The sequence below is a fragment of the Nansenia antarctica genome (assembly GCF_963989245.1).
Source record: "Nansenia antarctica genome assembly, chromosome: 2".
NCBI lineage: Eukaryota > Metazoa > Chordata > Actinopteri > Argentiniformes > Microstomatidae > Nansenia > Nansenia antarctica.
This window is the reverse complement of record NC_137675.1, coordinates 80,770,463-80,782,331: the sequence shown is the minus strand read 5'-3', so window position 1 is coordinate 80,782,331 and position 11,869 is coordinate 80,770,463. Positions and strand designations below refer to the sequence as shown.

The 11,869-nt window shown below is 47.2% G+C and overlaps 1 protein-coding gene across 1 annotated transcript; it reads right to left on the bottom strand.

Moving 5' to 3' along the window:
• Nucleotides 1–11,070: 11,070 nt before the first annotated feature.
• On the bottom strand, nucleotides 11,071–11,676 carry LOC308151287 (ADP-ribosylation factor-like protein 4D; the record flags this gene model as incomplete). The annotated part of the gene is made up of 1 exon (XM_080524127.1): nucleotides 11,071–11,676. One exon carries the CDS (start codon nucleotides 11,674–11,676, stop codon nucleotides 11,071–11,073), a length of 606 nt encoding a protein of 201 aa, XP_080380253.1.
• Between the last annotated feature and the right edge of the window lie 193 nt (nucleotides 11,677–11,869).

Below are 11,869 nucleotides of genomic sequence, written 5' to 3'. Positions count from 1 at the left end.
TGGAAGCTAATGAAAGTGGCATGGGAAAAGGGAATCATACCAAAGGCATGGCGAAGGGCAGGAGGGATCCTGATTCCCAAAGAGAAGAATTCCTCAACCATCGACCAGTTCCGCCAGATCAGTCTACTGAATGTGGAAGGAAAGATTTTCTTCAGTGTTGTGGCCCAGAGGCTCTCAGTATTCTTGCAGAAGAACAACTTTGTCGACACCTCAGTGCAGAAGGCAGGGATAAGTGGATTCTCAGGATGCCTGGAACACACAAATGTTATCTGGCACCAGGTACAAACGGCCAAGAAGGAGAAAAAAGACCTGCATGTGGTTTTCTTAGATCTTGCCAATGCCTTCGGGTCAGTGCCTCATGAGATTTTGTGGACAGCGTTCAACTTCTTCCAAGTCCCAGAGGGCATCACAAGGCTGGTCAAAGCCTACTTCCAGGACCTCCAGTTTTGTGTTACAGCACAAGCCAGTACAACTGCATGGCAGCACCTCGAGATAGGCATAATGGCGGGCTGCACCATCTCTCCACTGGCGTTTACCATGGCAATGGAGCTCATTATTCGAGCATCCCGATGGGTCGTTGGAGGGGAACGGTTGAAGAGCGGGCTGCGTCTTCCTCCAATCAGGGCGTACATGGATGACATGACGACAATAACAACAACAAACGCATGCACCAAACGCCTGCTGGATAAACTCCAGGGAAACATCAAATGGGCACGAATGGAGATTAAACCCAGCAAGTCCCGCAGTATCTCCATTGTCAAAGGCAAGCTCGCCAATGAGAGGTTCCACGTCAACAACGAGCCAATACCAACAGTTCTGGAGAAGCCTATCAAAAGCCTTGGCCGCTGGTATAGCGCAGAACTCAAAGACTCGAAGCAGGTGGAACAACTCAGGCAGGATACAATCAGTGGCCTCAAGCAGATCAACAACACTGCTCTCCCTGGGAAGCTGAAGCTGTGGTGCTTTCAGTTTGGGCTGCTGCCCCGTCTCATGTGGCCAATTTCCATCTACGAGGTCACACTATCCCATGCCAACCGGCTGGAGAGACTGGTGAATGCACAAGTGAGGAAGTGGCTTGGACTGCCGAGAGGCCTTAGCAGCATAGGCCTGTATGGCAACGGAGCCCTCTCCCTACCAATCTCAAGCCTGGTGGAGGAGTACAAATGTGCCAAATCAAGGCTGGAAATGACTCTCACAGAATCCCGGGATCCATTCGTCAGAGGTGCTGCTCCGATCCTAGCAACGGGGAGGAAATGGAAGCCATCTGCAGCAGTTGCGGTGGCAAAGACCGCCCTCAGACACCGGGATATAGTGGGGCATGTCCAACATGGCAGAGGGGGCCTCGGTTTGGAAACAACAACACCCACATGGCAAAAGGCTACTCCAACCGAACGGCGGAAGATGGTGGTTGAGGAGGTGCGCCACCAGGAGGAAGCAGCCAGGTGCGCCAAGGCAGTCTCCCAAGCCCAGCAAGGCCGCTGGATGAAGTGGGAGAGCGTGGAGAGGAGGAAAATCACATGGAACGAGCTGTGGAGCATGGAGTCTAATAGGCTAAGTTTCATCATCAGAGCCACATATGATGTCCTGCCCTCTCCTACCAACCTACATCTCTGGTATGGAGAGGACCCAGCCTGTCTCCAGTGTGCAGCCCCAGCAAGCCTCAAACACATCTTGGTGGGTTGCAAGACCAGTCTAACTCAAGGAAGATACACCTGGCGCCACAACCAAGTGCTAAAGTGCTTGGCTGCCGAACTTGAGCACAAGAGGGTAACCACCAACGCCATGCCTCTAAATGCCCAGACTACCTTTCCACGGAAAACAATCTTCATCCGGGAAGGGGAGAAACAGCGGACCAAGCCATCACCTCCAGACTCAGGCCCACTGAACGCAGCCCGGGATTGGGAAATGCGGGTAGACCTCAGCCAGAGGCTCACCTTCCCACCCGAAATTGCAGCGACCAACCTGCGCCCAGACCTAGTCCTCTGGTCCAAGTCCTGCCGGCGTGTCTTCATCGTAGAACTGACGGTCCCATGGGAGGAGGCCATCGATGAGGCATTCGAACGGAAGAGGCTGCGGTATGCCAACTTAGCAGTCGAAGCAGAGGGGCGGGGCTGGAACGTGAAGGTGTGGCCAGTGGAGGTGGGCTGCAGAGGCTTTGTAGCCAGCTCCACCACAAGGCTCCTGAGGGCAGTAGGGATCAGAGGACAGGCCCAACGGAAGGCAATTAAAGAACTGTCCACTGCAGCAGAACGGAGCAGTCACTGGCTGTGGCTGAAACGTAGGGACCCAACATGGGCTCCCAAATGACCACGTGGTGCCACCGTGCGACACACACCCAGGCCTGATCAGCCTGTGGTGGGCCAACCTCGGCAGAGGGTGTCTTGTGATAAATGGCCGAAACACCCAATGAGGTCGGGGACCACAACTGAAGATGTGTCGTACTGGTGGCACCACGTGATCATTGCCAAATTCCACTCCACCCAAGAGGACATCTCCAACTCCACTCAGTCAATTGTTGTGCTAATTATTTAGGGATTTTAACATCTAGTCCTATTAAGAATCCTGTAGCATTAACCTCCCTATATAACTGTGTAACATTAACCTCCCTATATAACTGTGTAGCATTCGCATTAGCTTCCCTATAGAGCCATGTAGCATTAGCTTCCCTATAGAGCCATGTAGCATTAGCCTCCCTATAGAGCTAAGTAGCATTAGCCTCCCTATAGAGCTAAGTAGCATTAGCCTCCCTATAGAGCTAAGTAGCATTAGCCTCCCTATAGAGCTGTGTAGCATTAGCCTCCCTATAGAGCTGTGTAGCATTAGCCTCCCTATGGATCTGTGTAGAGTTGACCTCCTTATGACAGGGCGGATATGATTCATCCTCGTAGCAATCAGTGTCAACTCACTAGCACAGTCAATGACCTGGTGAGAACATGGTCATGTCTAATACCTTGCCCTTTCATCATCCTACCATTAATCCTGTGAGAAAATATAGATTTTCAGTAGGGGGAAATAGGATGTTATGTGTATCAGCTATGTTGGGACTGCCTGGTTTGTGCATTTACTGTATGAGACAAGTCATATGTTCTTATATTGTGGGTGGAATCGTAACTAGAGATCCGCACGTGCAGAATTCTGACATTTGTATAAATCTTGCATTTAGGTCAATGGGAAATGGGTTGTGAGAGTTGTAACCTTTCACCAAGTCTGTGCTTGAATGCTGCTCCGCCTGTTTTAGCCTGAATCACCCAGAGCTGGAATTTTTATCCGTTAAATAAACAACCTCTACTGTACCTCCCTGCGCTTCATGGTCTCATGAAGTACCAGTTGGAATTCTCTACAGTTAGTTGACTGTAAACGTCTTTGTTTTAACCATAGCTACCTGTAGGATAAATGGTAAACATGATATGTATTCAGTATGGTCATTATGAATACCATTGCCAGGCAATGATATCATACATTGGTAAACCACGTGTACAGAATCTGAATCAGAATTGCTTTTATTACCTATCTAATGTACGCGGGTACACAGAGTAAAATCCTTAGGTTCAGGTTCTTCAACATTGGCATTGCATTACAGTAAATGTCATTGAGGTACTTAGTAATGTCTAACTATACAGTATAACTTGGATGGTTTCAGGAGAGGCTGGTGGAGGTAGATATCGGAGGACAGGCTCTTTGTAAAGCACAGAACAGAATTTGGAATGGTATCGAACACACAATTTCTGCCTCCACCAGCCTCACCCTGGATGGTTTCCTTCTAATGTGGTTTAGTAAAAACCTTTTTTCAACGCTGTCCTCCATTCTGTCACAGGCTTCAGTCGTGCTGTCCATATAGAACTGACTTCTACTACAATCTGAAGTGCTGATGTCATTCTAGATGGACAATGGCATGCAGGGTCTCAACGACATACAGAGAAAAGAGACTGCTGACATAAATGACTCTAGTCATTCTAGCTGCTCAAGAAGTCATTATTCCCCTTTACCTTGAGGAACATGCAGAGAAGGATGAACAGCCTATCACATGCTAGAGGCAGGTGAACAACCAATCACATGTTAGAGAAGGGTGAACAGCCAATCACATGCAGGTTCTGAGGGGAACCAGATGTTCTTCCATCAGGATCACACGTGAGGCTGAAGTTGCTGGTGGCACTGTGGTTAGGTTACCGTGCTAGCTAGCTAGCTATATACTCCCTGTGCGCGCACACACACACACACACACACACACACACACACACACACACACACTCATACACTCATACACACAACCTCAGGTCACTCTGGGGAGGTAGAAACACACAAGAGTGAGAGGGAGAGAGAGAGAGAGAGAGAGAGAGAGAGAGAGAGAGAGAGAGAGAGAGAGAGAGAGAGAGAGAGAGTGAGTGACTCAAATGATATCCCATCTGTCAACCAGATGTACAGTGTCCATGCTTTGAGACTGTAGCTGGTATTACCGTTGGTGCTGTAGAGTGGTTGGAAACACTGTTCTTAAGATGAAGCCGAAATGAAGTGAGCCTTACCACTGAATCCGTCTGTTTTACACACATAATAATCAACTATTGTCTAAGCATAAGACAATACTAAATAACAGTTTTTCCTTTCAAAGTGGCGAGTGACAGTTTTACAAGTCTTCACTTATTCTGAGATTGTAAAGGGAAGAAAGGTCAAACCTTTAAGCATATCATAAAACATAAAAATGAGTCACTTTCACAGGAGAAAGTGTTTCCCATACTAGCCCTAACCCTGACCCATAGAAATAACAATTATCTAAACATCCGCCCATGGGATTCCTCTCTTGTGCAAGTAGGTTACATACACACCCTCTGTCCTCCTAGGCTTTCAGCCTGCGTGTCTTGTGCAGGTAGGTTACACACCCCCTCTGCCAGGTGAGTATTGTGTGAAGGTAATGTGGGTTACACTCACACACACACACACACACACACACACCCTGGTCCTACGCTGCCAGGTGTGTATTGTGTGAAGGTAATGTGGGTTACACTCTCACACACACACACACACACACACACACACCCTGCTACACACACACACACACACACACCCTGGTCCTACGCTGCCAGGTGTGTATTGTGTGAAGGTAATGTGGGTTACATTCATGCACACACACACACACACACACACACCCTGCTACACACACATACACACACACACACACACACACACCCTGGTCCTACGCTGCCAGGTGTGTATCCGTTGCGATGCCCCCAGGGCCCAGGAGACGCCAGCTAGATAATCCTGTTCTCAGCTATTCTCCCAACTCTGGGTGTGGACCTGATAGAACAGCTCTTTACGTAACACAGGGTGCTAGTCTCCTCCTCTGCACGCAAGCTGAGGTTTTGACGTGCTAGCTGCATGCTACGCCACGCTGAAGGAGGATCTGTGGAAAGCTTTATCTCGGTCTGTTTCAAGGGGAGGCTGGTGGAGGTAGAAATCGGAGGACAGGCTCTTTGTAATGGATGGAATGGTTATACCAGTCTGTTTGACTTGTACTGTTTGTACAGTACACACCCAAATGAAGTGTTTGCACGAAAAAATCATTTGCCGATGATGCACTGAAAAGCAAATACTGCACAAAGCAGTAGATATGTGTGGAAAATGGGCCCAAACTTCTCTGTCCAGAATTAAATTAAAATGACTGTGTCACAAGCACATTTAGGAGGAGTATCGGCATGCCACTCATACTTCAAATAAGTTAATACACTACAATTGGAATGTCCTTCTCAAGCATAAACATGTCACAGTGTATTCCCTGACTCACTCCTGTGTGAAGCTTGGGGAGTGGAAGGGAGAGGTCACATTCTATTACAGAATATTACAGAATTAATTTCATTATCTTATTCAATGTTTATCTATATATATATATATATTCTTATCATTTTATTTTTTTATCTGTTTACTATTCTCCTCTTGGTGTATTTTTTTTAATGCTATATGTAAAGCACTTTGAATAGCCTCTGTTTATGAAATGTGCTATACAAATAAACTTGCCCTGCCTTGCCTGGCTTACAGAATCCCGAAAGTAATGTTCTATTCCAGAATCCCAAAACGTAATGTTCTATTCTGGAATCCCAAACGTAATGTTCTATTCTAAAATGCTGTTCTATCTGGCCTCATATGGTCTGTGAAGCTGGAGACTGCCTCAGACTCGACGTCTGTAGAAAGATACTCATCAGAAACACCCTCTCTACAATTACTCCACCGGCCAGGGGGAGGGGGGGGGGGGAAATGTAGCATGCAGTCAGGGCAGATTTAGAACTGGGGCTGGGCCAGTGAGCCAAAGCTGGATGAGTAGCTTCTAATGCCAGGGCTAAACGGTGTGGTCGAAGATCTCTCTATCCCACCTAAAACCAAGAGAGAGAGAGAGAGAGAGAGAGAGAGAGAGAGAGAGAGAGAGAGGGGGAGGTTTTTCTTCACCACAACTAACGTAAGGCCCTACTATTTAGAAGGCCTGGCCTAGCGCCTTGTGTTCAAAAGAGCACTTTGAAACGATGATGAAACAGCAGGGAAAAAAGGATCAAATCAAACAAACAGAATCGAATTAAAGTCTACTGCTAGCACACTGCTAGCAGACGTACTGTTCCGGCCTGTGTGTGCAGCGTGGTGGGGGTTGGAGCGGATGGTGCTGCTGACTAAGCCAGCCCACAGCAGATCTCCAGCAGCTGAAGCTCCCCGGGTAGCACTAATCAAGCTAATAGGATTGGCTATCAAGAGAAGTGTGGGAGGATGGATGGATGGGGGTGGGGGTGGGGTAGGTGGGGTAGGTGGGGGTGGGGGCATGGGATGGGATGGGGGTGAGAGTCTGCGACTCATTGACCCCCGCCAGACGAGTGTCAGTATCTTCTCTGCTTACATTTACATTTTACATTTTTGGCATTTAGCAGACGCCTTATTCCAAAGCGACTTACATTCAATACATTTGACTAAGCAAGTGAATCGTCAATCCACCAGTCGTATCAGGAAGAGTAATCTAGCTCAGGCCCGGGGCCATTGGAGAACAGAGAGACAGTACAAGGGGGGCAGTAGAAGTCATAGGGGACATAGTAATGGGGAAAATCTGCTGATGCTCTGCCAGGGCTTTACTGCGGCCATCTTCAGTTGTTGTCTTTTTTTCCTCAAATCTTTCCATGGGCAATAAAAGTCAAGGCAAGACAAGACCTTTCCACTTTTGACCCTGAAAAAAAAACTCAGGCAGTATGTTTTGTCATTGTGTGTCATTGTCTTACTCAGTAAGACTTAGGCTACTGTATGATGAAACGTCATGCAATGAATTTGGAGGCATTTGCTTGCACCCAGGCAGACATGGTAATTCTGTACACTTGCTGCTGTCAGCATTTAAAATTATCAATCAATTAAGACAAGTTAGCAAGTTCTACTGGCAGCTATGCATGCCCAAACCTTAGCACCCCCTCCACCATGTTTCAAGTCTCACAGATGAGGTGGCATGCTGTAAATCTTGGTCGGATCCTTTTTTCCTTTAACTTCCCTCTTGTAATCATTCTGATCCATGATAATATTCATCTTATCCACAGGGCCTTTTTCCAGACCTCTGCAGGCTTTTTAGGTACTTAGCTAACTGTAACCTGACCATCTCTTATCCTGTAACACTATAGAAGTCTTCCTTGGCCTACCAGCCCATTTGTGATTGCTGAGCTCACCAGTGCTTTTTTTTTTCTTTTTCTTTTTAACGATGCCCCAAACTGTAGATTTTTGACACGCCTAAGGTTTTGGCTATGTTTCTGATCATTGGTTTCTGGCAGTTTCGGAATGTTCAGCCTAACAATGGCTTCATTGGCTTTCATTGACTCCTCTTTGGTGCTCGTGTTGACAGGCACCAATAGCAAACTCCAAAGGCAAATGCAAAGCCTAGAATCAATACTAGACACTGACAGCACTGTTATGTCTACACAAATGATGTGACAGAACACACCTGACGTACCAGAAAGACCTGTCAATTGTCAATTGTCCCATTACTTTTGGGTAACCTAAAATAGGTGGACTATGCATAAAAAGTGTTGTAATTTCTGAATGGTGAAACCAATATGTACACAAATACCATAATAATAAAAGGTGAGAATCTAACTTTAACCTCATAGAAATTAGATTTGAATCCCACATTTTAGTGTAGAGTATGTTTGAGAGTACAGCCAAAAGAAAAAACGTATAATTGTCCCAATACTTACACAGGGCACTGGGTATATACAGTAAGTCTAACCTGACAAGCTGACCCCTGCATTACAATGAGCCCGTCCTCCGATTTCTACCTCCACCACCCTACGACTACCCACTGGTATTGATGTGTGGTGTGTTTGATCTCTGCTGTGCCCATAGCCTTCCTTTCATGCCCGTTTCAAATATTAATACGGCACAAACTCCAAAGATCCTTGTTTCTTAGTATTCTCTGCACAAATATGAAATACTATAACCCCAAAAAACATCTGCTAAAAATGTATTCCTGCATTCCTTTTATAATCTTTTTTTAGGTCAAATGTGTCACTAAACCAGAGCAGAGAATTATGCCCTTCAGACACAGAACCCATAGTTTAAATGTGATGATAAAGTTGCATTTTCCAACTGATGGAATTTAATATGGGAGAAACTAGTCACAAATTCGCCCCCAGGCAAGAACTGGGCTATATTCGGCACGGGGTAAAGATATTATTTTGTTATTCTGTTAGATAATTTCTCTGGGAAGTATCATAGAAGGAAATTTAACTTTGCCTGTGGCTCCTTGACCTACAATCTGTAATGCTGTCTTTCCTACACTTCAAGGTGAGACGCTTGTTTAAAAAAAAATGCATACCTCACACACACCTCATCCCATTATCTCAGTAATGACCTAATTAGGCTGAATTAAGAACTGCTAAATGAATCACCTAATTCTGTTACCATGGACATATCAAAGCACTGTGTGGAAAACGGATAATGAATGTCCTCTAAATGGCCTTTCACTTGCAAATCACCAATTTAAAGAAAGGTGTCATTCCAGCTCTTCCTCTTGTGATTGAAGCCAACGGTTAAATGGAAGTAGAGTTCCAAACAGAGTTCTAGAACTAGAGTTCCAAAGAGACCGTACTAGAACTATGCTGTAAAACAGCAGCTCATTATATAATTCTGCTGTGGTAGGACGGATCAGGCAGGGGCTGGGACCCCATTCCCCTCTCTGCCAACTCAGGCTAATGAGAGCCGGATTTAACAGGTCATGTTTTCTGACTCCAAAGGACACTTTTACAATGAACTTCTCAAGACCAAAACCACCTCAAACACAGCTAGTAGTGACATGGGCCTGAGGACTTGAAAAGACTGTGTGTATGCGTGTGTGTGTGTGTGTGTGTGTGTGTGTGTGTGTGTGTGTGTGTGTGTGTGTGTTAGAGCAAAGACTTCACCTGGTGGGGGTTATATGGTAGGAATGAAGACGCACCAAAACTGAAACTAATCCTCAGCTACAGTGATAATATATAGGCTGGTGTCACATGAGTACCCCGGCTTCAAAGACAACTTGCTGAATTCAGAGTCAGATTACCATCTGTTATAGAGATCAAACAGGCCTAGAGAGAGACTACACACCTGCAGAAACTTCTACCTGCTACCTGGGAACTAGCAGTCTCGCTCAGCTTGCACATTTTGAATGCACCTGTACTCATTGTACATAATGGATATACTCTATTGTCTGCCATGTCTCTTAGTATGTAAGATGTTGTATCGCACAGTGGAGAATCCACACACATTTGATACCATTCCTCGTTCCATTCCATGAATTACAACCAGCATTGTCCTCCGGTTTCTGCCTCCACTAGCCTCCACTGGTATGTCATGAATGTAGCCTAGATCTACATTTACATTGACATTTTTGGCATTTAGTAGACGCCTTTATCCAAAGCGACTTAGAAGAAATAGACTTGTCTATGTATGTGAATCATCTATCCATCAGTCATCATAAGAAAAAGTAATATATGCTATGACCAGGGGCCATTGGCAGTTACAATACTAGAAGAAGGAAGAATTACTTATTTTTTTCAACTTATTTAAAGCAGAGAAACTGTACAGGGGGTAGTGGGGATGAGGTCTTTAGAATGGACAATTAACATGTAGCCTGAAGAAATGGGTCTTCGCTCTACGGCGGAAGATAGGTAATGAGTGTCCCACCATGCTGGAAACTAATCCCACCAACCTCTGTTACGTGGCTAACAAAGGACTTTGTGTCTTTGCTCTATTCACACGTTTTTTTTACTATCCCACACAGAAACAAACACAGAAGCACAGAAAAGGATTCTCACAGATGTCAAATAAGTGTCAAAATCTTCAATAATTTATTCATTTGCAACAATACGAAAAAATATGTACAGAATGTAAAAACAAGTTGGTCGCAATGACTCCGTCCACACACACGCACACAGTCACACACCTCAAACATTTACCACCATAACAAGCAACAACGTGGTGGAAACGTGCACGGCCGGCGGCCTCCGGTCCGCTTGACGGCGTGTGACGACGGTGCTCGTTCCAGTCCGACGCCTGACGAACAGTGGCGTGGTGAACTATATAACAGTCCTCTTTTGATCTACAAAAGCCTCGTCTTCCCCCCCCCTCCCGCCCGCCCGCCAACGCGGTGAACCTCCATGCAACAATAGTGAACTTTTTAAAGACTATAGGAACTAAAACGAGAACTGCCATCAGAGTAGGCCTACGCACATAACGTGTTGGCACTACACAGCTTGTTTAGTTTTTTTTAAAAAGGGGAGAGATGGCAACATTAGTCAATACAAATGCGCTGTATAACGGCGGAACGAACATAGTCAGTGCTGTGTGCAACATTTAGCACCAATCAGTCTTTCTGTTCTCCTCCCGGAACCCCCCCGACGGGGGTTCCAGACGGCGCTCCTTAAGCGGGGCATAAAATTCCCATAAAAATCCAACAGGGAACGCCGTCAGGGTACTTTCTGCAGGGTGTAGAGGCCGGAGGAGGGGGGGGGGGGTCATCTTTCAGACGGGAATCCCTCAACATCCCGCGACACACTGTGACAGTCACAGAAACACACTGCTGCGGGTTTCCGCTCATCTCTTCTTCTTGCTGTTCCTGAGCATCTTCTTCCTCTGCAGGATCATCTGGTAGAGTTTCTCCAGGCCGGGCTGCAGCCCCTGCCCGTCCATGGCGCTGCAGGCCTGGGTGTGGTGGAGGGTGGAGGAGCTCAGCTCGTGGAGGGCCAGGGTCTTCTCCACCTCGGCGGCCGACACCGCGCCCTCCAGGTCCTGCTTGTTGGCCAGCACCAACACCGGCACCCCCTGGTTCTCCGCCGAGCGGCTGATCCGGTGGAGCTCCACCTTGGCCTCCTCCATGCGCTCCGTCTCCGCCGCGTCCACCACGAACACCAGGCCGTCGGTGCGCCGCGTGTACGACTTCCACAGGGGGCGGAGCTTGTCCTGGCCGCCCACGTCCCACACCTGGAAGGTGGTGGAGGCGCGGGAGTTGCCCACGGCCACTTTGATCCGTTCCGTGTTGAAGCCCTTGGTGGGGATGGTCTCCACGAACTCACGGAGCTTCAGTCTGTAGAGCAGGGAGGTCTTGCCGGCAGAGTCCAGGCCGATGACCACCACGTGTAGGGACTGGAAGTTGGGGAGGAAAGGGGTGTTGGGGGCTATCTCTGTCAGCTGGTTGCCCATGTTGGCTGGCTGGCTGGCTGTCTGGGTGGGTAGTTAGGAGGTGGTGGGTCTCTAGAGGAGGTGGTGGTGGTGGTAGTAGTAGTGGTGGCTGTCTCCACGGAGACGGGGCCTTCACACCTCCGCTACTTCAAAGACTGAGGTAGCAGACTAGGAGGCAGACGGCTAAAGTCACCAAGGAGAACCTGAAGAAAAC